The 27,813-nt window shown below is 47.0% G+C and overlaps 2 protein-coding genes and 1 long non-coding RNA gene across 13 annotated transcripts in view; 1 reads left to right on the forward strand and 2 right to left on the reverse strand.

Annotated features, from left to right (window-relative positions):
• Positions 1 to 10,747, reverse strand: part of PSAT1 (phosphoserine aminotransferase 1) — a 30,049-nt gene extending 19,302 nt beyond the window's left edge. For 2 of the 6 annotated variants that reach the window (XM_078784842.1, XM_068128335.2), the window contains exon 1: positions 10,476 to 10,600. In XM_078784842.1, coding sequence (XP_078640968.1) covers positions 10,476 to 10,549 — 74 coding nt within the window. In that variant the 5' untranslated portion in view covers positions 10,550 to 10,600. Of the gene's footprint in view, positions 1 to 10,329; positions 10,406 to 10,475 lie in introns of all 6 variants that reach the window. The other 4 variants (XM_068128334.2, XM_078784841.1, XM_068128332.2 and 1 more) reach the window with 4 other exon arrangements.
• Positions 10,748 to 11,023: 276 nt separating this feature from the next.
• The window catches only part of ASB3 (ankyrin repeat and SOCS box containing 3), an 83,857-nt gene continuing 67,067 nt past the window's right edge, over positions 11,024 to 27,813 (forward strand). For 2 of the 6 annotated variants that reach the window (XM_068128328.2, XM_068128331.2), the window contains exons 1-5: positions 11,169 to 11,293; positions 11,584 to 11,662; positions 18,821 to 19,021; positions 19,208 to 19,366; positions 20,079 to 20,191. In XM_068128328.2, the coding sequence (XP_067984429.2) occupies positions 18,826 to 19,021; positions 19,208 to 19,366; positions 20,079 to 20,191 (468 nt within the window). In that variant the 5' untranslated portion in view covers positions 11,169 to 11,293; positions 11,584 to 11,662; positions 18,821 to 18,825. Of the gene's footprint in view, positions 11,117 to 11,168; positions 11,294 to 11,583; positions 11,663 to 18,820; positions 19,022 to 19,207; positions 19,367 to 20,078; positions 20,192 to 27,298; positions 27,464 to 27,813 lie in introns of those variants that run through there. The other 4 variants (XM_078784845.1, XM_068128329.2, XM_078784846.1 and 1 more) reach the window with 4 other exon arrangements.
• Positions 25,741 to 27,813, reverse strand: part of LOC137435009 (uncharacterized) — a 183,898-nt gene continuing 181,825 nt past the window's right edge. The window contains exon 5 of the long non-coding RNA XR_010985987.2: positions 25,741 to 27,479. This is a non-coding gene — a long non-coding RNA (uncharacterized LOC137435009). The remainder of the gene's footprint in view (positions 27,480 to 27,813) is intronic.

The following is a 27,813-nucleotide window of genomic DNA, read 5'->3' on the forward strand; positions in this document are numbered from 1 at the left end:
CTAATTTCCTGTTTGGCATTGAAGACCTCCATCCATTGTTGAGACAGCAGAAGCAGAAAGTCCAGAGTAGAGTGACCTGGTCTGAAACCAAATTGATAATCAGAGATCAAGCCATTGGAGAAGAGGAAAGATTTCATATCCGAAGCAATGATGGATTCCATGACTTTGCCAATAATTGGGAGAAGGCTGATTGGTCTGTAGTTGCAAGGATCTGTTTTTGCACCTTTTTTGTGTAAAGCGGTGATGTTGGCTGATTTCCAAGCAGATGGCAGATGACCTTGAGCAAAAGAGAGGGTGAAGAGAACAGAGAGAGGGAGTGGAAGAACAGGATTTTAGGACCCGTGGGCTGATGCTGTCAGGTCCAGTTGCAGAATCAGAGTCGAGGTTTGACAGAAACTTTTCCACCTTGTCAGGAGGAAAGGGCACAGAGTCCAGGAGCAGCTGGGTACGACGGTACGGTGGGTACAGAGAGGGATGGGTTTGGGACACAGGATTTAGAGGCAAACACAGAGTTGAGGCATTCAGCTTTTTCACGTGCAGAGTCAGCTGTGTAGCCGTTTGAGGTAAGGGAGGGGATGGAGGGGGAACAAACACCAGGAACAGATTTGACCAGACGCCACCAGGATTTGGAAGAGGGAGACAGATAAGAGAGTTCGGTCTTGAGAACGGAGAGATATTGTTTCCTGGCTCTCCTGAGGGTGGACACACACTTGTTTTGGGCTTTGTGAAAGGAAATGAGATTTCCTTCCGTTGGATTTGCTTTCCAGGAGATGAAGGCAAGTTGTTTCTGGGCAACAGCTTCACCACAAGATTCCGTGTACCATGGATGGGAGGAAGGGTATGACAACTGAAGACGAGATGGGATAAATCTGTGCATGAGAGAGAGCAATTTACTTTGGAAGAATTCCCAGGATGAGTTGATGTCAGAGGTGGTCGAGATGGGAGACCAGTCCAGATGATTGATGGCTGCTTGACAGTTGGCCTGAGTGAAATGCCAGACTCGTCGACGCTGAGGAGGCTCTCTGAGAATGGCCAGAGAGATGTCCACTTTAACAAGCACATGATCAGATGAGCTGATTGGAGCAGAAGAAGAGCAGCAGACATTTTCAGGGAAGTTAGTCATAACCAAGTCCAGAAGAGAAGATGCTCCGTTGACTGAGATCCGGGTCGGGAAATTGACAGATTGTGTCAGTCCCAGTGAGTCGCAGAAGTCCTTTGCTGAGGAGCCATGGCTGGTGAGAGAGGTACCCACACCCAGCCAACTGGCATGGTGACAATTGAAATCACCACATATGAGGAAGAGAGAGTTGGGATGAGTTGGGATGAGGATGATCTTGCCATTTTCTTCCTTTGGAGGGAGAGGGGGAAGGGCGGGGTGTAATTTAAGTTGTCCGACCTATATAAACACGATGTATTATATATGCATGTACACAGTATGCATGGTTTTACTTCAAATACGTAACCCGGGTTATTTTTTGGGAGTGATCAAGGCAGTGCTCTGTTGCCTATACACCGCCCAATTAAAGGGATGTGTCAGAAGAATGTGTTGCACACTTGGAACAAGATTGTCTTCAGGGCAGGTTCCCTGCTATGGTATTAATAATCATAAAGATAACTTGAAAGCGTATTAAAATGCAAAGCCCATCCGTGTCTGCTTTGAATTCAGACTTCTTCTTCTTCTTCTTCTTCCATACGCTAAATACGACAAAATCAGCTAAAACCAACAAAAATGAAGATTTCAGGTGACCTTGACCCTTGACCTTTTGATCTAACAAAAAAACTAGAACAATGCGACTGTGTCGCCAATATGCCTCCGCATAGTCCCACAATGGGTAAATGGCACTGTCCTAAAAATAAACAAGTTTGATTTAAATCCGTTCAGCTGTTTTCAAGTATCACATTTTCACCAGCCATGACAGGTTTCACATTGATCGGTGAAGCAGTTTCAGAGAAGGTTTTTTTTTTTAATATCGGCTTTCCAGCTAATATGGCTGCCATACCACATGGCATATGATCTTTTAAAATGTGTACTCTCTATATGTATGGGTAGGGGATCACGTTTGTAAAGTTTCGTGCTGATAGGATAAGGTTCGTTGTTCTATCCAAGATGGCTGCCAAACCACGTGACCTACGGCATCAACATTTTCAAACTATATGCAACAGTGGTGTTAGATGATATTTGTAAAATTTTGCATCGATAGGGTAAGCGGTTTCAGAGATATAATTATTTTATATTTTCCTTCAATCCAATACGGCTGCCACACCATGTGACCAATGATGTTTTCATGATCATCTTTTAATCGCCATGCCGAGTCAATGACACACATAAAGTTTCGAGTCAATTGATTTGGTGGTTGGGAGAAGATGTTTCTTTAAGGTTTTAGGTTAAATCCAATACGGCTGCCAAACCATGTGACCGATGATGTCATAAATTTCATATTTCAATACAAATGGGTCATAGATCATGCGTCTGCAATTCCATATTTTTAGGATAAGGAATTCGATTAAAACATTTTTGGCTGGTATACCACTTCACCGATGATATCATTATCATGCTTTTGTTCCCCATTGGGAGTACTTGACAATGTGCCAAGTTTCAAATTTTTCCATTCAGCGGTTTCCAAGAAATCATTTTTATTATTATTTGCGTTTAATCCAAGATGTCTGACATATCACGTGACCTATGGCGTTCTGCATGGGTGTCACTCTTACCCTGAACGTTTGGTCTCAATCGGACATGTGGTTGCTGCGAAAAACGAGGTTTAGCCCGTACGGACAGACGGACAACCCGAAAACATGCCACCTTCGGGGTGGAGGCATAGAAAACACTCAGCTTCTATCTTTTGATTTGTGAAACAATTCAGTGCAGAATATGCAAATTCTTAAGATTTCAGGTTAATTGGATGAAAATTGACGTTTTTATGTGGCAATGATTTTTGACCTTTTGACCAAATTATTAATTTGTCTTCTTCATATGCGAAGACCTTTGTCTTCTCCATATTTATCTTCTCCAAAGGGACCAGCAGGATAGCTTTGAGATACGCACACTCACCTCTAAACTGTCTCGCGTGGGTTTGAATCCCGACCAGATATGAACTGTCATCCCGGTGTTTCACAGACAGGGGTGAAAACATAACCTTCATCCATCCACCTTTGGTGGCGGAGGTAAAAATTCACGCTGATCGGATGAAGCGTTATACTTGTCGAATTATGATGTGATAATGAAGGCACCGATGACATTATCATTAAAATATCTTATTCACCATGGAGAGTATTTGACAATGAGCCATGTTTCAAATTTTTTCTATGGAGTGGTTTCAGAGATATAGAGGTGCGAAGTTTTTCGAAGTTTCCATACCACGTGACCTATGCCGTCATAATTATCACTAAAATTCAACAGGCAGAGGCGCTCCTATGGTGAAAATTTCATGTCAATGGGACCAACGGTTGCAGAGAAAACAAGCGTTATGCCTCGGTCCTCCGTCGGGGAAGTGATGCGAGTTGATAAAGTGGAAGACGCAGAAAACATGCTATTGAAGGAGCTGTGCTCCAACTCGAATCGAAAGAATGGACGCGACAAAAAGCTGGAATTCGTCCGAGTTTCTTTATTCCATCAAATCAACTCGGGTAAACTGAAACGCCCGTTTATCGGGCAGCATTATATACAAGCACTCGAATATCTCATGCCGGAGCGTTTGCCCTTAAAAGGCGCGACTGGGCGTGTCCGGGAGACCTGGGCGAGTCTGGACATGCCCGGGAACGGTGAGACTGGGTGTCTCCGGACGGGCCGGGTGAGCCCGGGAAAGGCGAGTCCGGGCATGCCCGGGAAAGGCGAGACTGAGCGTCTCCGGGCGGTCTGGGCGAGCCCGGCACAGCGATCGCTCCGTGGTTGCGTCCTCGGCAGGTGTAAGGCGATTGTGTATGTTCAGCGGCAACCGCTACACACGCCCCCCCAGAATCGACTTGCACCGGCAGGGTCAATTTAAGGGGGGTCCTGATGACCTGCCCGAAGCGACCCCTGGAGGGTCGTGGGGGGGGGGGGGGGTCCGGTGTGGGGGTGGGTGGTCGAGCGAGAGGCACCGTGGACGGGGGGCGGCCTCGCCGCGGAGGAAGGGCCAACCGAGGTGGTTGGTCGATGGCCACGTGTGCCGGCTTGAGGCGGTCCACCGAAATCCGCTCCGACCTGCCGCCGACGTCGATGACGAAGGACTTGTCGTCCCGTCGCAGGACCCGGAAGGGTCCGTCGTACGGCGGCCTGAGTGGCCCCCGGTGGGTGTCATGACGCACAAAAACGTACTCCGCTGTGCGAAGCGCTGGGGGGACGTAGGACTGGGAGTCACCGTGGTGGGACGTTGGCACGGGGGCAAACCGTCGGGCGGTCTCCTGGAGGTCCGAGCGCTGGCGAGCTGCGGACCAGGGACTGGTAGCGTTGGGCACGAATTCGCCCGGGACGCGTAGTGGCTGGCCGTAGACCAGCTCGGCGGTGGACGCCCGGAGGTCCTCCTTGGGGGCCGTGCGGAGGCCCAAAAGGACCCACGGTAGCCGGTCGGTCCAGCCGCCGTCCTGAAGGCCGGCCATGAGCGCGGCCTTCATGGAACGGTGGAACCGCTCGCACAACCCGTTGGCTTGGGGGTGGTAGGCCGTGGTACGGTGGAGCCTGACCCCCAGGTTGCGCCCCACAGCTCGGAGGTGAACTGCGGCCCGCGGTCCGAAGAGATGTCCGCCGGTGCGCCGAAACGGGCGACCCAGGTGGCGATGAAAGCCTGCGCCACGTCGGCGGTGGTGGTGGAGACGAGGGGAACGGCCTCCGGCCACCTGGTGGTCCTGTCCACCATGGTGAGCAGGTGTGTGAAACCCCGTGATGGGGGGAGGGGGCCCACCAGGTCCACGTTGACGTGGTCGAAACGCCGTTCGGGCACGGTGAAACGTGCCAGCGGGGCCTGGGTGTGTCGGTGGACCTTGGCCTGTTGGCAGGCCGTGCAGGTGCTGGTCCAATCGCGGACATCCCGTCGAAGGCCGTGCCAGACGAATCGCGCCGACACCAGCTTCTGGGAAGCTTTCCGGCCCGGGTGGGAAAGGCCGTGGAGGGAGGCGAAGATGCGGCGTTGCCAGGTAACGGGCACGATGGGGCGAGGCTGGCCTTGGGAGACGTCACAGAGCAGGACAGTGTCCGTGAAGGGGACATCGGCCAGGCGGAGGCCCGTGTCCGCCGCCCGGAGGGCTTGCACCGTGGTGTCGGTGGTCTGGTCAGCCGCCATAAGCGCGAAGTCCACGCCGAGGTGGACCGCGTTCGCGCTGGCCCGAGAAAGACAGTCGGCCACGGCGTTGTCTTTGCCGGCGACGTGCCGGATGTCCGTGGTAAACTCCGACACGGCGGAGAGGTGGCGCTGCTGGCGGGCCGACCACGGCTCCGTGACTTTGGCCATTGCGGAAACCAACGGCTTGTGGTCGACGAAAGCCGTGAAGGGTCGGCCCTCCAGGAGGTGGCGGAAATGGCGAACGGCCAGGTGAAGACCGAGGAGGTCATGGTCAAACGTGCTATATTTGAGCTCGTTCGGCCGGAGTTGCCGGCTGAAAAAAGCGAGTGGCTGCCAAACCCCGTTCACCCATTGCTCATGTACGGCGCCCACCGCGTAGTCGGAGGCATCCATGGTGAGGGCGATGGGAGTGTTGAGCACCGGGTGAGCGAGCAGTGTTGCGTCGGCGAGGGCCCGCTTTGAGCTTGTAAATGCCGCGTCCATGGCTGCGGACCAGACGACGTCGTGTTTGGCTGGCTTGCCCCGGAGGGCTTCGTAGAGGGGCCGCATGAGCTGAGCAGCGCGGGGCACGAAGCGGTGATAGAAATTCACCATTCCGAGGAACTCCTGCAGGGCCTTGATGGAGCGGGGACGCGGAAACGCGGTGATGGCCTCGACCTTGGTAGGCAGTGGCACGGCCCCGTTCTTGGTGATGTGGTGGCCCAAAAAATCAACGGCCGTCGTGCCGAAGTGGCATTTGGCCGGGTTGACGATTAGGCCGTGCTCGCTGAGGCGCCCGAACAGTGTTCGGAGGTGGAGGAGGTGCTCGGCCCGGGACGCGCTGGCGACGAGGATGTCGTCCAGGTAGACGAAGAGGAACGGCAGGTCGCGCAGCACGCCGTCCATCAAGCGCTGGAACGCCTGAGCCGCGTTCTTGAGACCGAATGGCATTCGAAGGAATTCGAATAAGCCGAACGGCGTGATGATGGCCGTTTTTGGGACGTCGGCCGGCCTGACAGGTACCTGGTGGTATCCCCGTATCAAATCGATCTTCGAAAAAATGACACGTCCTGCCAAACGGGCGGAGAAGTCTTGAATGTGCGGGATCGGATACCTGTCGGGGGTGGTAACGTCCTTAAGGCGGCGGTAGTCGCCACATGGGCGCCAGCCGCTCTCCGGCTTCGGTACGATGTGTAGTGGCGAAGCCCACGCGCTATCGGAGCGCCGCACGATGCCGAGGTGTTCCAAAGCGTCGAACTCGGCTTTGGCCACGGCGAGCTTGGCTGGGTCGAGGTGGCGGGCTCTGGTGTAGACCGGCGGGCCTGTGGTTGGTATGTGGTGCTCGACACCATGTAGTACCGCGACGGCCGAAAACGTCGGCCGCGTGAGGGCCGGGAACTCCGCGAGCAGGCGAGCAAACTCGTTCGCCGCCGGGAGGGCGCATGCTAGCTCGGTCGGTGCGGAGCTGCTCAACGTGCATGCCAGGGAGCTGAAGGTCTCGGCGTTGACGAGGCGACGCCGTTTGACGTCAACCAGCAGCCCGTGTGCGCAGAGGAAGTCGGCGCCCAGCAGAGCCATGGGCACGCTTGCGGTCACAAAAGTCCAATGAAAGCGCTGGCTGCCGAAGCAGAGGGTGACGTTGCGTGGGCCGAAGGTGCGGATGGCCGATCCGTTGGCCGCCATCAAGGAGGGGCCGCAAACCGCGGACTGCCTGTCCTGATCGGAGGCGGGTATGACGCTCAGTTGGGCGCCGGTGTCACACAGGAAGCGCCGTCCGGACGCTTTGTCCCTGATAAAAAGTAAGTTGCCCGTGTGGCCGGCGCTCATGGCTGGTAATGAACGCCGGCCCGGCCGTTTCCCGACTTGCCGAAAGTGCACGGGGGTCGGCATGTCCGGGCCTTTTGTCCGAACCTGGCATGGTAGTAACACCACGCCTGGTCAGGTGGAGGCCCCGGTCGTCGAGTTGGAGGCGGTCGGCGCGGCGTAGCGACCACCAATCGCGCCGGCAGTTCGGCCGCCGACCGTGCCGGGTGCTCGGGCGCCATGGGCGTTGCTTCGGACGGCGGCGGGCTCCAGGTCGCTGCCCCGATGCGTTGGCCTGCCGAGGAGATCTTGTCAGCTTCCCTGGCGAGGGCACAGGGATCCGTGATCTGCGTGCTTGCCAGGGCGAGGCGTACCTGGCTAGGCAGCTGACGGAGGAACAGCTCTTGAAAAAGAAAATCTGGGGCGTGCTCCCCGAGCAACGAGAGCATGTAATCCATTCGCTCGGACGGGCGCGTGTCGCCGAGCTCGGGCAGGTCGAGCAGGCGCCGTGCGCGTTCCGCCGATGAGAGGGCGAAAGCGTCGAGGAGGAGCTTCTTGATCGCGCCTTACTTGTCAGCGGCTGGCGGGTGCTGGAGGAGGCTGAGGGCGCGGGCCGCGGTGGCTGAGCCGAGTGCTGCTACCACATGATGGAAGCTGGTGTCGTCGGCGGTGATACCACGCAGGGCGAACTGGGAGTCCGCTGGGCGAACCAAACCGCTGCGTGAGCCTCCCAGAAGGTAGGCAGTTTGAGGGCAACTGTCGTGTCCATGTCGGTAGGTCACCAATGAAGGAGCTGTGCTCCAACTCGAATCGAAAGAATGGACACGACAAAAAGCTGGAATTCGTCCGAGTTTCTTTATTCCATCAAATCAACTCGGGTAAACTGAAAAGCCCATTTATCGGGCAGCATTATATACAAGCACTCGAATATCTCATGCCGGAGCGTTTGCCCTTAAAAGGCACGCCTGAGCGTGTCCGGGAGACCTGGGCGAGTCTGGACATGCCCGGGAACGGCGAGACTGAGCGTCTCCGGGCGGTCTGGGCGAGCCCGGCACAGCGATTGCTCCATGGTTGCGTCCTCGGCAGGTGTAAGGCGATTGTGTATGTTCAGCGGCAACCGCTACACTATGATATGATATTTCGCTCACGAGGTTCAGACATACATGGAGGCGGCCTGCTTGGATTTTGACGTGGCGACCCAATTTTCAATAGCGTTCTTCCTTATGCCTAGATACACCCACACACCAGATTAGAAGTTGGTACTTTGCTTATTTTTCAAGATATTTCGCTCACAAGGTTCAGACATATATATGGTGGCGGCCATCTTGGATTTTGACGTGGCGACCCAATTTTCAACAGCGTTCTTCCTTATGCCGAGATACACCCACACACCGAATTAGAAGTTGGTACTTCGCTTATTTTTCGAGCTGTTTCGCTCACAAGGTTCAGACATATATATGGTGGCGGCCATCTTGGATTTTGACGTGGCAACCCAATTTTCAATAGCTTTCTTCCTTATACTGAGATACACCCACACACCAAATTAGAAGTTGGTACTTCGCTTATTTTTCAAGATATTCATCTCACAAGGTTCAGACATACATGGAGGCGGCCATCTTGGATTTTGACGTGCCGACCCAATTTTAAACAGCGTTCTTGCTTGTGCCTAGATACAGCCACACTCCAGATTAGAAGTTGGTACTTCGCTTATTTTCCAAGATATTTCGCTCACAAGGTTCAGACCTATATATGGTGGCGGTCATCTTGGATTTTGACGTGGCGACCCAATTTTAAACAGCGTTCTTCCTTGTGCCTAGATACAGCCACACTCCAGATTAGAAGTTGGTACTTCGCTTATTTTTCGAGATATTTCGCTCACAAGGTTCAGACATACATGGAGGCGGCCATATTGGATTTTGACGTGCCGACCCAATTTTAAACAGCGTTCTTGCTTGTGCCTAGATACACCCACACACCAGATTAGAAGTTGGTACTTCGCTTATTTTCCAAGATATTTCGCTCACAAGGTTCAGACATATATATGGTGGCGGTCATCTTGGATTTTGACGTGGCGACCCAATTTTAAACAGCGTTCTTCCTTGTGCCTAGATACAGCCACACTCCAGATTAGAAGTTGGTACTTCGCTTATTTTTCGAGATATTTCGCTCACAAGGTTCAGACATATATGGTGGCGGCCATCTTGGATTTTGACGTGGCGACCCAATGTTCAATAGCGTTCTTCCTTATGCCTAGATACACCCACACACCAGATTAGACGTTGGTACTTCGCTTATTTTTCAAGATATTCAGCTCACAAGGTTCAGACATACATGGCATCAGACATACATGGCGGCGGCCATCTTGGATTTTGAGGTGGGTTGCACCCACACACCAAATTCGAATGCGGTCCTTCGCTTAGGCACGCACGCACGGACGGAGGGGAAAACCATCGTCCTCCTTTGGGTCCGCTGTGCGACGGGGGACAATAAATATGAAAAATGCAGATACGCACGCACGTTGGTACGCAACCAATCGCCTAACCCTGCTTTTTGCTTCTCGAGCGCAAGGTAAAAACCTTACTAATGTGGTGTGACAACATGCTTTAAGCTTGGTGTGAGCTTAACATTAGCTTGTCTGGCTTGAGATTTTAGGGTCTTGAGTTTGAGCCCCTGTCATCCGTAGATTTAACACCAGGTGGATCGACTCAACCCGTCATCCTTCCGAGGTCGGCAAAATGAGTACCAGCTTACTGGGAATTTGGGCACTGCATCAGCGCCACTTCCAGAGATGATGCAACCAGCAGCCACAGGCTGCACACGAAACAGCAACAAGCTTTGCTCAACTCTTCCATCAGCCTCGACATGAACTTTTTAAAAGCTCCGCCCGCTCTTAGATAATCTCCGCCCACTCTTCGATAATCTCCGCCCACTTTAGCGCTCCTCGCTAAACCCCGCCCATGTTGGCGCTCTGCCCACATTCTTTCCAAACGTCGAGCGACGCTGATGCAATTCGTGCCCCTGTGAACAAGACAGCACGATTTGGAGTAGCCACGGCGCATGCAAAGCAATCAAGTGAATAGAAACTCTAGTGCAGTGTTTCTTAAACAGTGGGTCGTGACCCCCAAGGGGCCATTGAGTGGGGTCCCCGAATTGACATGTATGCAGTATTTTTCCAGTAAAAGTTTTTTTTTAAATACTTTATATCTCCTGTAGTTTTCGGGATAAATAACATTTGCAACTTTGCAATTTGATACATTGGAACGATAACATTAAGTTTTCTTTCACAAACCATCGAAAGTTCAACTTCCAGGTGTTGGTCCGCCGAGTTACATTAAATCCACCAACGGAGTCGAAATCGTCAGATTCTGAAACGGGAGAAAGTGTAATGATGTGCAAGCAATAGGCTACTAGTACTATTTAATAACAGAAACTCACCGGACGAGGCAGCTTGGCCGGTCCGGCATTAAACAAAGAAACACTCCGTGAGCTTCTGGTGGTCTTGGCGGCATCGCAAGCAGACATGACTTGAAACTCAAACGATCCCAATCCCGGAGGTAAAGTGAGCTTTCGGCTTTCGCTGCCTACTGAAAATCTTATAATGGCCTTTTGAGGGGCGGAGCTATTTGCTGTTCCGCCCCCAGCCGTGTTTCTGTGTTTTTGCTCTCTCAATGAGTCCATTATGTGACTTTTTTGCTGATGTTGTTGTTGTTGTTTTATAGTCGATGTTTTTGAGGGGCAAGGACAGAAAGCCACAATTTACATGTTTTTCCTCTGTTGTGAAGGTGTGGTAAAATAATACCGGCAATTGAGCTGTTAGTGTTACCCAGACGCTTTTACATCTTCTTTACCTTTTAATGTTAAAACGGATAATTTTATTATGTTTCATTTTATTTCTCAAAGCGTACTAAGCAATAATGTGTATTTAAAATGATAAAGCAACAGTTTCACGATGTGACAACGAAACATAACATTTGTGTTTAAACACACTTTGAGGCGGTGTATAAGAATAACGATATACCAACTCGATGATTAACTACGTTTTTAATATTGCGCTACAGTATTTGGGAATTTTTAACGTAAATATCCTTGGCTATGGTAGTATAATGTATTTTTACATGTTATTTGTTTGGCTATGGTAACTTTATTCAGTTCCGTTTCGTTTTTCTGTTGTTAACCAGGACTTGGCGGGAAAGGTCATAGCTGATATTCCAATATCATCATCAATGTTCGGGATAGGAGATTGATATCCTGAGGTAAATCCTGGTGTATATTTCCGTTTTAATTGGTGTTTGCTTTGGTCGGTACGTCGCTGTTTTAAACCATGAAGGAATGAATGCTTGCAGCCAATGCAGAGGTGTGTTTCATATCCAATCAGGTTGGAGAGCGCTCGCCAAGTGGCTTAAGCACTCCGTCGAAACGGTTGCTAAGAACGGCTGGCTTGGCAAGCGATAGCAAGCTGATTGGTAATGGAACACAACTCAGAAGGAAGATTTCACATAATGCCAAAATTTGTTCAATTTATTTCTAAAAGTTGTTCCACCAGGAATGAATTCCACCAGGGAAGTTGGACCGTTGGTCGGATTCTGGATCACTGACTGAAGGAGCTGCTTCTGAGGTGTAACGTGAGTAACGTGTGTGCTCCAACTACAATGCAACTGACCGTTTTTGTATGCATAGTCGAGGCTCATGGAAGAGCTATACAGTGAATGGAACAGGACACAAAACGCGCATGCATGGGGTGGACAAGATGGATATGCATGGGGTGGACAGAAAGTGTGGCATGGTGAATGTCATAGATTCACTTCCTGTGAAATGCCTATTACGTTACTATAGCGAGGTACCTGTGCTACCACGGGTAGGGTTGGGAACACCAGCCCATAATATAAAAAAAAAAAAAAAAAAAGTTTTGAGAAATTTTATGAAAATTCCCACCCACTTTAGGACATGTGCAAGGATCCTCAAAAGCTGCACAGATGTTCGGACGCAAAATGTCAAAATGCCCGAACCAGCGAATGTTTCCACACGTGGTAGATGTCGAAATTGCGAATGCCGAACCCGTGATTGTGTTTACATCTGGATAGGGAGCAGATTTGTGTGGATGGAAACTCAAAATCATAATTGTATTGAGAAATTTATGAAACCTCCCACCCACCTTAGGACACCTGCTGGGACCCCAAAATGTCCCACAGAAAGTTTGGTGTGGCTAGCCCCAAAACTGCGGGAATAGTTCAGGGACCGACAGACAGACACTCCTAGTCGGGCAGCACTGGGGTTTTGGTGGGGACACCTCATGCTAGATTTGGTTTCCTAATGTTTTTTCAACCTTCAGACCATCCTGAACAATATTCCAGAGGGCAACCTTTCTGTGATCCTGGTGTTGGGCTAGCGGCTAGGGTGCCGGCTTAGGATCCTAGGATCCTGGGTTCGAATCCCGGTCGATTGCTGAATTAACGCCAGGGGGGTTGACTCAGCCTGTCATACCTTCCGAGGTCGGCTAATTGAGTACCAGTTCACTGGTAATTCCCTGTTTGTCGTTAAAGGCGGCAAAAAGGGTTGGCGTCAGGAAGGGCATCCGGCCGTAAAACATTGCTTCAAAAAGGGGACCAAAAAAACAACAACAACCACGGTGCCCGAAAAAGGCCAACCCCCGCTTGCGGGGAAAAATGGCCTCTAAAGGTGGTTATTATTTTATTTTTAACCTTTCTGAGATCGGTGTACCTCACTGTGAAAATTGCATTTACATTTATACCGCAGCGTTTTTGGGAGCCGATTCAACGATATATGCAATTTCCCCATATATTCAACAAAAATGGATCCAGATCTTCAGGATCCAGATTTGGATCTACACCAAAGCATAATGATTTTGTCCTTGTCACATACCCAACCTCTCCACTAAATTTCATCCGAATCCGTCCACAACTTTTTGAGATATCCTGTTCACAAACAGACAGACAGACAAACAAACAGACAGGGGTAAACATATAACCTCCATCCACCTTATATAATTACATTTTCTGAGCATGACGTCCCCCTTCATAATTGTTTTATGACAATCCAGATGTATCTTAAATTAATAATGCATGATGCTCTGCTCTATAGTATCTATAACATATTGTCGCGTCCCCGGGGTTAGCAAGTCAGAACAAAGTCGGAGCCAGAACAAAGAGAAAATGCGACTACCTCCAACAAACTCCAGGACCACAAAAAGCGAAATGCGACTGCCTCCAACAACCACCAGCACACTGCGGATGAAAGCCTTGTATGTGGTGAGGAGCTCAGGTGTGCCAAGGAAGGACTTTGCACGATGGAGGATACCCAGTCGGTGACTGGCTTTGGAGGCCAGCTTGGAAATGTGGTTTTCCCAGGAAAGATCATGGCAGATAGTGAGACCCAAAAGCTTGAGTGACAGAACTTCTTGGAGAGGATTGTTGAGAAAGTAAATGGGAGGGTTGTCCAGTAGCTCTTTTCGGAGAGACATTGTAAGAGTGTGAGATTTGTCAGGATTGAAAGACATGGTCCACTTGTTTGACCAGTCTGTGATTTTGTCCAGGTCTGCAGAGAGTGAGGAGGCTGCAGACTGCCGATCTGAGGGGTGAGGAATGGAGCGGCAGAGAGTAGAGTCATCAGCAAAGGGATAGAGAGGATTTTCCAGAGAGTCGGAGAGATCATTGATGAAGACCAGAAAAAGCACAGGGCCCAGAACACTGCCTTGGGGAACTCCAGCCTGAACAGGAAGGGGAGATGAGAGAAATCCATTTAAGGCCACACGTTGACTACGACCAGAGAGGACGTCCGCAAGCCATGCGTGGAGATTTCCATGGATACCATAGGAGGAGAGTTTGGAGAGCAGAGCGGGGTGCCAGGCCATATCGAAGGCACATCATATGTCAAGGGAGACATCTCTGATTTCCTGTTTGGCATTGAGGACCTCCATCCATTGTTGAGACAGCAGAAGCAGCATGTCCAGAGTAGAGTGAACTGGTCTGAAACCAAATTGATGATCAGAGATCAAGCCATTGGAAAAGAGGAAGGATTTGATATCCGAAGCAATGATAGATTCCATGACTTTCCTGATAATTGTGAGCAGGCTGAATGGTCTGTAGTTGCAAGGATCTGTTTTTGCACCTTTTTTGTGGTAATGTTTGTGGAAAGCAGTAATGTTGGCTCATTTCCAAACTGATGGCAGATGACCTTGAACCAAAGAGAGGGTGAAGAGAATAGAGAGAGGGTATGAAAGAGCGACAGAGCAGGATTTTGGGAACTGTGGGCTGTTGCCGTCTGGTCCAGTTTCAGAATCAGAGTCGAGGTTTGACAGAAACTTCTCCACCTTGTCAGGAGAGAAGGACACAGATTTCAGGAGCAGCTGGGTTTGACTGGGTAAGGTGGGTACAGAGAGAGATGGGTTTGGGACACAAGATTTTGAGGCAAACGCAGAGTTGAGGCATTCAGCTTTGTCACCTGCGGTGTCAATTGTGTAGCCATTTGATGTAAGGGAGGGGATGGAGGGGGAACAAACACCCGAAACAGATTTGACCAGACGCCACCAGGATTTGGAGGAAGGAGACAGGTTTGAGAGTTCAGTCTTGAGAGTAGAGAGATCGTGCTTCCTGGCTCTCCTGAGGGTAGACACACACTTGTTCCGAGCTTGGTGGAAGGAACTGAGATTGCCTTCAGTTGGATTAGCCTTCCAAGAGGCAAAGGCAAGTTGTTTCAGGGCAACTGCCTCACCACAATATTCAGTGTACCATGGACGAGAGGAAGGGTATGACAACTGAAGACGAGATGGGATAAATCTGTGCATGAGAGAGAGCAGTTTACTTTGGAAGAATTCCCAGAAAGTGTTGATGTCAGAGGCAGTAGAGATGGGAGACCAGTTCAGATGATTGATGGCTGCTTGAAGACCATGCCAGTCGGCCTGAGTGAAATGCCAGACTCGTTGACGCTGAGGAGGCTCTCTGAGAATGGCCAGAGAGATATCCACTTCAACAAGCATGTGATCAGAAGAACCGATTGGAGCAGAAGAAGAGCAGCAGACATTTGCAGGAAAGTTTGTCATAACCTAGTCTTGAAGAGAAGATGCTCCGTTGACGGATTTCCCGAGTCGGGAAATTGACAGATTGTGTCAGTCCCAATGAGGCGCAGAAGTCCTTTGCTGAGATGCCATGGCTCGTGAGAGAGGTACCCAGCCAGCTGGCATGACGACAGTTGAAGTCGCCACATATGAGGAAGAGAGAGAGTTGGGATGAGTGGATAGAAGTTAGTCCATGTTGTCAGACAGCGAAATGTAAATGGAGTCATCACTGTTTGGAGGACGGTACAAAACACATAAAAACAAAAGGTGGGAGTGGAGAGGAAGCTGTAGCCAGAGATACTCCTGGGGGTGGGGTGGAGATAGGGCAGTGCCAGGAGAGTGAGGAAGAGAATTTTTGATAAAGATAGCAACCCCACCACCAGGACGAGGCTCAAGTCTATCATACCGAAGGAGGGACTATCTAGGAAGACATATTAAGGAATCAGAGACATCTTGAAGGAGGAAAGTTTCTGTTAAGCAGATTACGTCTGGTTTGACAGAAGCAACCTGTATGGAGAGATCAATCAGGTTTGAGCGAAGGCCCCGGATGTTTGAGGTCCATACCGTTAAGGAAGAGGGAGGGGGAGCATCGGATGCAGGACATGGGAGGGGAGGGGTCGGATAAGATAAGGAAGAGTAGTGGTAGGGAGAGCTGTTGATAGTGTTTCAGAGATTGCAGAAGAGTTAGGAGAAAGGGAAGGATGAGGAGGACAAAAGGTTTGATGGTGATGGGATGAGGCACAGTGAGGGGTTGTTTGAGGGGGGGGGGGGCAGAGCAAAGTCGAAGGTTGGAGGAGGTGGAGGTATGAGATAGATGGGAGATGAAGTGGGGAGGAGGCAGCTTTGAGGAGGAGGTGGCAGGGGGGAGAATTGGAGAAAGATGGTTGGGGGGGAGTTTTGAAGGGGAGGAGCGAGGGGGGGGGGGGGGGAGTTTTGAAGGGGAGTGGGCAGGGGGCAGATTTGAAGGGGAGGGGAGAGGGGGGAAATTTGAAGGGGAGGGGCAAGGGGAGGTCTGATGGGGGAGTTTAGGAGGGGAGGTCTGAGGGGGGAGTTTAGAAAGTGGCTGATTGATGAAAAACGAACATTTATTACAACTTGGGTTTATTGTGATTTTCAAGTCAGAGATCCTTTTGAAAACGACAGAGGAGGGGTGGAATGAAGGTGAGTTTAGACTTTAGAGAATGTAGCGAGGAAGAATTGTTAGAGATTGATTGTTTTTTTTTGAAGTGGAATGAATTGAAGAGGAAATTGAAAAAAGCCTTTTAAATAGGAAGAAAAACAGCGTGTTGTAATAAACCACTGAATAAAACACTGCAGGGGAAAGTTTAAACATATTTAAATAATATTTAAACAAAACCGTGAAAAACAATCTGGGAAAAGTCCCTTAGTGAGGACGTAATCTGGGCGTGGCACAGGCCCTGGCGGGAAGTAGGCCTCAGCGCCGCCTCGTTCACTCAGCCGCGCTCGTCCTAGTCGTCCGCCTCACCAGCACCCACGTCTCCCAGCGCAAGAGCGGTATCAACTGTGGCTGCACTGCACCAATGTTCCAATGCAAGAGCTATCGGCGACCGTTCACCTCTGTCCACAAGCCGGGAGAAAGCCAGGAGCGCTCGTGAACTTCGACCGTTCGTTGTGAAATCCCGAAGCAGAGAGAGATATAAAATCATGACCGTTCTCAATGAATGTCCCTCGCTGAAGAGCGCACCATATATGTGACGGTTCACTATGGAGGCTAGCCCGGAGAGAGCGATCGAACCAAAGAGACAAAATATCGGGAACATGACCGTTCGCCACCAAACCCAGAAAATCGGAGAGAAAATGTCTGCCCTCCAACTCCCTTGTACTCAAGGCTCTGACGTCATCCGACAATGTCTGCGTCCCCACTCCGTTCAGGTAGTGCCATCTCATCGCTCTTGGTGTCCTGACCAATCGCTGCTCTTCGGGGAGTGACCTTACCTGCTTGATGTGGTGATGTGGCTGCTGGCAGCGCCAGCGGTATTTTTCAATATCTTGTTCCGGTCACTTTTATTTGGTGTTATTAATGCGCGATTTCCTGGTATGTGTGTGTGCTGCATTGTCATAAGGAACAGAGGAAAAATAAGAGAGGCCATTACATACAGGGGATTAATTACCCATAATCCATAACTAATTAACATAACCCCACCCCTCGTGATGGGGACACTTGTACGCGCTTACACGACATCCGGTCTGAACGAATTTCCTACTAGTGATACATGGGGTTTCTTCTTCACGATAGTCAGAGCACACTACCTATACAATTATACCTGGCTCTAAGGTAATCATTGTCTACCCCCCACAAACGTAATAGTATTTTTTGTACCTGCGTAAAAACAAATTTTTATTTATTTATTTATTTTTTGCCTATTGTTCTGGTATATACTGGTATCAGCATCGGCCGATCGCCGGCATCTTGAATTACAAATTTCTGCATGAATGACTTTTGATTGAACGTCAGACCTTGCCAACCGGTTCGTGAAAGACTGGGGCTATCTTGCTCTATGAACTGCGATCCCATCTTAATGGGAAAATACATCACGAGGAGAGTTGCAGCGCATCTGCTGCACCATCACCGGCCTTCCAGGCACCATCCAAACTCTTTCTTCCCAAGAGACAAGCTTATTGAACAAAGCCCAGATTATCCTCAGTGTTTTTGGGGTTGGTTAATAAACCGGACAATTTAATACATCAATGTTTTCTAGTGTGGTTATTGGTTCACGAGTTATCAAGTGACCACTATATTCGTCATGTGTGTGCGTCTGTCTGTCTGTGTGTGTGTCTGTGTGTGTGCGTCTGTCTGTCTGTCCGCAGCATAACTACCCGATGATATCATCTGATCTTGATGAAACTTGGGTGGGAGGTTGATATCATGATCTAGTTGTGTCCTGTGAAGAGTGGGCATATTGCGCCCATTGTGGGCGGAGCCACGCCCGAAAAAGATGTCTTTTTAGGGGGTAATCGAGTTCAAGCTACATCTTCTCCGAGGGGTTTGGTGGAATCTGACAGGGGTTTCGATATTTGGGTAGGCCAATGTCATGTGTCTAGCCCCACGGAGCTCGATTTTTCATTTTCGCCCCAAGGTCAAGGTCACAAGGTCACAAAATTTAGAAAAGTCAATTTGTGATGGTTTTATTACATTGTTCGCTTCCTGATAGGGTGAAATGTCATACATGATCTTATATTATCACATACATAATGAAATACAAGTTTTCCAACAAATGTCAGAATCCTCGACCTTTGACCTTTGAAGGTCAGAAAGGTCAAAGTTTCAAAGTTGTCGGAATCGAACCGAATTTTCGGTATTGTGTAGCTAACTAGTCTCATAACAGATAATACATTCCTATTTATATATTTTCGATGTCGGTTTTGACCTTTGTCATTGAATACCGCTCGCTCGTGAAACATCGTCGTCTCCTGACTTGTCCCCCTTAAAGTCATTGGCTCTTGATGACCTTGTGGAATTATGAGACCAAAAATCTACTTCATTAGTGGAGTTCATCGATCTTTGTCATTACCATATTTTACTAATCAAGGTTTACTGCATGAACATCTGACCTGCCGCATTTGTATTTACTCCTTACTTGCCAAATGAATGCCTGAACAGCAAATTTTTTTGTACGTTGTAAACGTGATTTGAATTTGTTTGGTAAAACTTATTACGGTTTAAAATAATGTGGTTACTTGTGTGTAGAGAACATGAACTTCAGTGCCTCGTACCAAGACAGTGCATCAAGCGTAGCTCTTGCAGCTCGTTCTGGAAATGCACGTTTCCTGCGGAAGCTGCTGAGGGCACAGAGGCCTGTGGATGTTTGTGATAATCGTGGTTGGAGGCCACTTCATGAGGCTGCCGCTGCAGGTCATACAGCCTGCCTCAAGCAACTGATACTAGCAGGTCTAACAAACAAAGATTGCGTTGTAGTATTTACAAAGTACACACTTCTGTTCGCCACTTTCTGCACCCTTATGCAGCCACTACCGACATCACTGTTCGCCACCTGTGTGTCCTTGTGTAACTGTCCATGCTTGCATGTGTGCGTTGGTCATGTGTCATTTCTATGGTGTGTATGTCTGAACTCAGACCCGTCACAAACGGCTTTGGACGCCTCGAGTCATGAAGGCTTCACTGCTTTGCATATTGCAGCGCAGAACGGTCATGTGGCCTGTGTCTCGGAGCTGATTCGTGCCGGTGCTAACCTAAACTGCACCAACTTGCAAGATGAAACGCCGCTGTTCCTTGGTAAGGTAGATAAGGAAAATTATTTATTTTGTGGGTTTGCTTTCTAAATATTCAGCAGCATCTTATTGTAGTTATGGGGATGCAAAGGATTCCATCGTACTTTTGCAGGAGTATACCTTTGAGCCATTACGTTTTATTTGTGATTGATGGAGGCCCAGGTTCTTTACATAACGTCGGTGCTTTCACGATAAGTCATGAATATGTCGGTGGCTAAAATCCAGCATTGGATAGGTCACACGTTGCTAAAATCAGAGTGCACACTCGTGACAAGCACCAGCGTGTTTATGATGCACTGCGAACACTTCTCTGGCTAAGAACCAACTGCTCCACAGTAGGGTGCGGAATTATTTACTGATCAGCCATTGGAATTGAACTCGCGCCAATGAGGGCAGTGCAGCAAAGCCTTAATCCATTGCCAAGCCACTCATAATTGTGATGAACTGAGGAAATAATGTTTGTAATCCTTCATTCTTTTTAGGTACAGTATAGCTTTTGGCTCTTTCTGAAAGCCACAAGTTCGAAAGATATAAGCGACACTTTCAACACTTGCTAAGATGGTGGACATTTTGTTTATGCATCTTCCTTTATTTTAGTTTCTGCTTTGTTTTCTTGTTTCCACACATCACTTCATTGTAGATTCCAATCTCATTGTGTTTGTTGTGCATTATTATTTGCATCCATCCACCCCAAACACGTTTACATTTTATGCCAGCTGTGGAACAGGGCAGTAATGATGTGGTGCAGACACTGATTGCCGGTGGAGCGTCTGTGCATGGCGCTCAGCACTGGACCGGCTGGACATTGTTGCACCAGGCGGCCTGGAAGGTATTTCCTTACTGCATGCTATTGCTTGTTATACAATTATCTGTTCAAAATTGTCTTTCATCTGATGCCACGACTTATAGAGGAGTATCAACTTATGATGTACTCAATAATGGCATAAAGCACTCATAAAGCTTTTTCCATAATATCTTTCGATCTCATTTTCTCATTTCCCCCTCCCCTTTGCCTTACAACATAAATATAGATGCCCCCTATCTTCATGGAGACCACTTGATCTTAGAAAAAAAGAAGGAATTAACGTCGCCAATCATAATTGTGGCATTGTATAGCTACTTGCATTTACATTACTTTAGCTCTCTTATAAATAAAAGTATTGTATGTGTGTGTGTGTGTTCGTACACAAATCAGGCCCAAACTACTTGGCCAATTGCCACCAAATTGGACCTCCTGTAGAACGGTTTTTTTTAATGACCATGGCTAATGATGATTATGACCATGGTAAGGCCCACTGGAGTGTGCTGGACGTCCCGGTGGGTGCGTCTCTCCAGTGGTGTCCTGCCTCTCGGATAGGGTGGTATCCCCAAAAACCATGAAAACCATGAAAAAAACAATAGCGAAAAAAGTAACACAAATTAAATGAACTAGGGCATGCCCGTACTATATATATGCCCGTACTATATATATATCTAAAATTATATCCCCCCCCTCTATTTACATGAAATGGTTTGGTCCATTCGCAACGCCAAAGCGAACGGCGAACGGCTTGCGAGTACGGTGACAATCCCCCCCCTCTATTTACATCAAATGGTTTGGTCCATTCGCAACGACCACAGAACCCCCCCCTCTATTTACATGAAATGGTTTGGTCCATTCGCAACGCCAAAGCGAACGGCGAACGGCTAAATCGCCATAGCTCGGTAAGTACTTGTCCGATTAATATGAAACCTTGAAAAGGCACATCCTCGGGTCCCCAGCAATATACCTGGCAAGTTTCAAGTATATCGGACCCGTGGTTGTCGAGAAACAGCGGTCACAGACAAACATACACACATACACACATACACACATACACACATACACACATACACACATACACACAGAGATTAATGGAATTATAGATAGATGAAATACAAAAAAAAAAAAAAAGCGAAAAAAAGTAACACAAATTAAATGAAAAAACACAAAAAAACAAACATGAAAACTAGCGTCCCCAAACTTTGCATGCATACACCTGGCCCTCCAACAGATTGCAATGATGAAAACTGGGTGTTTGGGTGTGTTATAACACCCTTTTTGAAGATGATTAACGAGGTGCTCATAAGAAAAATCCCCGATGTGGTGGCTTACCAATATGGCGGCCCGCCATCTTGGTCAGCTCACTGCACCTCGCTGGGTTCTTAAACCATCATTTTGTTTCGGCCTACTCAAACGTGCCTTGCCTGAGAAACATGATCGATTAATCATTACATAATTGAAGCATATCATCAAAATCTGGATTTGGATATGAGGATTGGATGCTGTAGGATAAATAATGTCAAATCTGGAGTGAAATCTGACAAAATTTACCATATCTTGCGATTTTATAACGAAGTGTATATATGCATTTATTTAAGCGAGGCTGGGATTCTCGTTCTGGTGTAAAACGCATCTCGCTATATGAGATCGGTGCAGGTGATAGATATAGAGTGGTATACTGAAAACTAGTCGGCGTGTGAGAAAAAAAAATCCTGTAAACTGTGTCGATCGCTGAAATGGACGCGTGATGGTTGCCTACGCGGTGTTGTTGGTTCGGTTAATTTTTTTTTTTTTTTTTAACTTTGTCAGGTAAAATGCATCTCTATACGATCGGTGCCGGTGATAGATATATGCATCTCGCTATACGAGATCGGTGCTGGTGATAGATATACACATCTTGCTATATGAGATCGGTGCTGGTGATAGACATACACATCTCACTATACAGTATACGAGATAGTAGACACAGGGCCATAGGGTGGATATCTATTTTTTTTTTTGATTTCATGACCTGAACCTAGGGATTTGGCAAGAAGGGTGTGGGATGAAGCCTTATGACCTCCAAAACATCTTGTTTTTTTTCACAAGCGATATCGTGGTACGTTACCGAGAACCGCTGCCCCAAAACACCAGTATACACCAATTGTATGTTACATTTGAAATACCCATTTACACAGTAAAAAAACAACACAAACTATATGATGTCATGTTCACATTGGTCTTGGCAGCAATATTTATTAATTCAGACCCCCAAAAGTAGTAAAAATGTTGTTTTAACGACTTGGTAAAATAACATGCTGTTGATGCATTTATCAGAAAGTCATGTTTTTGGACCTTAAAACCTGCATAATTTTAAATTTTTGTACAATATTTGTGATTGGTGTTGCTACTACGATCCATGGTGGTTTACCAATGCTATTTTGAAACTGTTAATAGGTCCAATAAGTGTGTAAGGGGTGATATTTTAACCCATCAAAGACAATTACGCGGCGTACAAGCGAACCAGTGCGCATTGACGTCATGATAAACTCGAGATGGGCTAGAGAAGCTCCACCTTCTCAATGTATGAACTCCAGAAGCGAAATGTTGGTTTGGTGTCACTTGCTTCTAAGAATTTGTCAAAGGAGGTTTTGAAGTCTTTGAACTTGTCACTGTTGAGAATGACATGGTAGTTTGGATGTGGGAAAGCTTCAGCTAAGTTTGACAAAAGTTCCTTCACTCTACCCGCTTCATGTTCTGGAATAGATTCAAAATATGCATCCAGGAGCATCTGCTGCATCGCGTCTGACATCAGCTTATGGGCTCGAACTGCCCTGTTGTAATGCTTGCCGCTGAACACTCCATTCACAGACCCCACTGCAACAATCTCTGACTCAACCAGGATGTCTTGGAGACCACCTTCTCGAAATCTCTTTCCAATACAGCCAAGAAAGGACATTGCAGTGTGGAATGCCCCAAGTCGAATTACCAGTCTCTTCATGAACTGTGCATTCTTCCATCTAATGAGCTGTGCCTTGCAATAGATGGCTTGGTCAACGACAATGACGACTGCTTCCAACTGTAACTTGTCGGCGATCTGAACACTTTGCAGTATTGTTAGTACCGTATTCATTTCAGTCGGAGTGGCATCAATGACAGGGAGATACCCTATCACGCTCTTTGGTGGAACTTCAACACAAGACAGTAGTTGGTTGAATCCTGTCCAAGATGGCAGAGTCCCGTCAATGTTGTACTTGGTGATGTGGTATGCTAGGTCTATCGTCTTAGGGTGCTGGAGTAATGGGAAGTACGTTGCTCGATCCAATGGAACGCTGGTTGCGAATGGAGCGGGTCCTTCGTTTTTCCCTCCATAATATGTGGCAAGGTTCACTGCAGGTGGCTGCATCGATCTCTCCCGCGTCCTCTTAACTGTAGTGACTGGTGCTGGTTGTACTACTTCATGGGATTGACTTGGTCGCTGTATTATAATCCCATTGGTATTGTGCGTTGTTCCACGCCCAGACAATGTCTCCTCCCCGAAGTCATTATTGTCCCATACGAGTGTGACATGCTTGCCTGCCTGAATGATTGATGGAAGAGCATCCTCTCCACGATGTAGTTCTTGGTTAGCCAGTGCAGTGTCATGATTTAAGACGACAGAGTTTGAGACGCAGTAACCAAACCCGTTCAGTAGGCTGATTAATTGGGCTGAACCTGAGAGATGACGTACTGTCATTGCAAGTGACAAATGTTTGGGCATCTGTTTCCTTCCCTTTGATTGGAGGTATATGATGTCCTGTGCAATTGTGAGAATTCTTCTATGTATTGTAGATTCTATCTTTACAAACTCATCAGAATCAGGTTCGTCTGACACTCCCACCATCCATGCAATAAAGTTATAGAGACAGGCAGGTACAATTGCTTCTGCGGCATTTGTTGTCAGGTGCTCAGAGGTTGGGGGCCATGGCATATTTGGCTTGATCTCATCTATTGCATTTCTCAATTGTAGCGCAGTGAAGTAGTGTTCTCTAAGGTTATTCTCAGTATACCCAGGTTGCTTTGGTGGGGTTGGTTCAGAGTCGGATGTTTGTTCTGTCTCTGTTGTGTCATCACCTGAACCATGCATGGTTTCTTGCAACACTTTCTTTTCTTCAACCAGCACTTCAGTGGAGATGTCATTAACATACACAAGGTGTCCTTGGCAGCGCATATACGGGGTTAGAAAGCATAGTTGTGGAAATGTTTTCATCAGTCTTGTCTTGAGAAAGCCACTTTTGTAGTTTGATTCTATTCCGTGTGTTGCTTTGATTTGTTTCATGAACATGTCATTAAGTCGTTTCAGTCTGTAGATTTCCTTGTTGTCTATTATAAGATCCTTGACTGTTGCACAAAATAATGTGTATGCTTCTGAGTAGTTGGAGTCTCCTTGTTGCTCTGCATTAGGTGTTGTTGCTAGCTTGCCTAAATACCGGGTATACTCCTTGTAGCAGCGACCATGGTATTTTACCTCTATCGCAACACAATCGCGGTCTTGAATTTGAAGCAGCAGGTTTGTATTGTTGTTGTCTTTAGCAGCTTGCTGCAGTCTTGGTGCCTCAATTGTTGAGCACCTTGTTAGAGGCTCTTTTCTTCGGCCCCTTTTGCCTGTATTGATTGTTCTCTCTTTCTGACAAAGGATGCATATATTAGGCAACACATATTGGGATCTGGCTGAACATTTGGGCTTGCCTAAGCTGGAGCGTAGAGCACGTTTCCTGACTGGTTGTGGGCCTTTATGCATCTTGTCAATGTTGACGTTGATGTCGTTGCATGTTGAAGCTGCAATAAATACACATAAAAGAAAACAATTAAAATTATGTGAGTTTAAAATGTCTAGACCTCAAGTCATGGTTAGCCCGACTAGATTCCCTCCCCCCCCCCCCCCCTTCCTCAGACTTCCTTTTAAAAATGTATTTGTTTCACCTCGGCCCTACCTCCTTGCATAAATATTGGACAGTTCCTTCAATTCAAAATCGTTCGACTACACACAAAATCATTTTACATATACCTCACAAAAAAAAAAATCAAACTAAGTTTTGAAGCATTGTCATGATTTATTATTCAAGTTATTCAACCTACCAGTATAGGCTGCATTTTCTTCTCTCTTTTTCATGCTGCTTTGCACCCTGCTCACACGTTGTTTATCGGTAAATCGTGAATAACACACTTGATGAAACGCTGCATCATGCGGTATAGCTATAGCAGGTATTGTTACCATACTGTTGCCACGTTCGCCGAATTCGTCAGCGTGGTTCTTCACGAAATTTCTCGCAATTTCAGCTTGATCACCTTCTAAATTCTGCCACGTAAGAACAAATTGCAAATATCGCGGCCATGTTATATCACTAAAAGGTATTAAACTTGATCTTTTGCCAGAGAAATGCACATATAACAGCGTTTCTCGCTCCCACCCTCGTCACCGTCGCTGCTACTGGAGGCCGCCATTTTGTTTACTCGCAGCCGGAAGCCCAGACATCGTTCGTAGCGCGAATAAGCGCGATCCTCATTGGTCAATACATCGAAATGCGTTCGAGGCTAATAGACCATGGGCCAAGCAGTGGAAATACTTCTAGTTTATCATTTTCGTGACCCACATCTGGTAACCACGTGAATTTTTGTCTGATGGGAGATAAAAAATCATTGAACAAGAATTCACCACTCGGCAAGTCCAAAAGTTGCACACTAATTAGTATTCTTAATTAGTATTAATCATCCAGATGCACAGCACCCTCTTTTGTCAAGAAATTAAAAGTTATGTACAAACCTATGGAAAATAGACAAATTGAAACACAGCAACACTTACATGACAGAGAACGGTAAAAAAAAATCAATGAGCTACACATACACACACACACACATACATACAAACACACGCACACACACACACACAAAACCAGATACACACATGCACTCACCAATATATTTCTTTGGAAATGTTTTCAAAGGAATCATTGGCACTTCTAAGAAACTTTTCCTTGCAAAATTAATGTGCCCTATTTTACACACACACACACACGCACACACACATTTACATACACATACATCTTTTATTTTCAAAGTAATTATTGGCACTTCAACGCAATATATCTTTGCAAATGAGCCCAATTCATCCCACCCCACTCTCTCATCTCTCTGTCATATTATGATTAGATTATGTCATATTAGATTATGTTGGCACACTTTAGGGCTGTAGCAAAACAACATTTTAAAAAAAATAACCAGTTTTCAAATTATTCATAGCTATTGGCCTAATGTAACCCAAAATATAATAATCAGACTGTTGACTCATGGAAATACAGCCCTATTATAATATTCACAATATCTGAGTCCAATCTGGGGGCCAAATAACAGGCTTCTCTGCTACCCTCTCATCCAGAACTTACACGTATATCTGTGTCACAACAGAGTAGCTAAATGGAATGAAGCTACAGCAGCAGGTTAACAGTGTGAAGTTGTGAACACTACACATCTTCATCTTCTGTGTCGGAGTCTTCATCTAAAGATTCTCCAGCCACTGGATTTTGGCAATCAGTTCACTTGCACAGATTAGTGCACAGATTAGATTAGTGAATTGATTCACTGCTCTCGCTGTCCTCACTAGTCACATCTTCAACAACATCTTCTACCACCTCCTCAACATCAAGTGTTTCAACAAATGCTATGTCACTCTCACTTTGACGTGATGGCTTGCAAAAGCAGAGAACAGGATATGATCTCCTAAGCCTTGTCTTCAGACGACCAGATTTGAATGAAGAGGCATCAATGCTTTCCACATGTTGCACCTCTTTAATGAATAATCTGTTTAACTTAGTAAGTCGCAGAATCTCTTTTCCTTTGATTATCCTCTCCTCAACCACTTTACTACAAAAACTCTGGTATGATTTCTCATACAATTGCTGTGAACTCTCTACTTTTGTCTGAGATTTCTGAACTACTTTAGTATACCTTAGGTAACATGACTTGTGGTACTTTGCTTCCATTGCGACAAGGTCTTTATCCCTAATATCTAAGAGCAACCTTTGATCTTGTTTCATCATTGCAGCATTTAATAATTGTCCCCCACTCATGGTTTCACAATTCATTAATTTCTCAACCTTTCTCTTCCCTGTTCCCGAGTCCTTCACATACTGGTTGGTTCTGCAGATGACACATCGTACTGGCAACACATGCTCACGTCCTGCAACAGATGGTGTCGCTTTATCAATTGAGGAGCGAAGACATCTCTTGGGTGGTTCTTCATCTAGCGAGTCTTCAACTTCTGGAATAACAGCCAGTCTTGATGTGCTCGTTGCAGCCTCTGAAAATTACACAAAATTAAATTCATCATTACGAATATGTACATACATACCAATATATGATTTGCAAGATGTGATTTTTTTTTTCCTGTACTAATTTGTGAAATAATCAATTACAATTGATATAACCTATTGAATTATAAATTAGAAATATCTATCAAAAAATTAAGCAAATTTAGGTAAATGATTTTTGGTTACAAAATTACTAAGCCAAGATAGGTCGATCAATGAAAGGCAATAAACTTGATTTTGGAAATTACAATATCAACTCATAATTACCCTTTTACGTGAGTATAACTATTTTCAATAGGATTTGGTTCTTGGTTTTCCACTTAA

The sequence above is a fragment of the Myxine glutinosa genome, chromosome 9 (assembly GCF_964187855.1).
Source record: "Myxine glutinosa chromosome 9, kmMyxGlut1.1, whole genome shotgun sequence".
NCBI lineage: Eukaryota > Metazoa > Chordata > Myxini > Myxiniformes > Myxinidae > Myxine > Myxine glutinosa.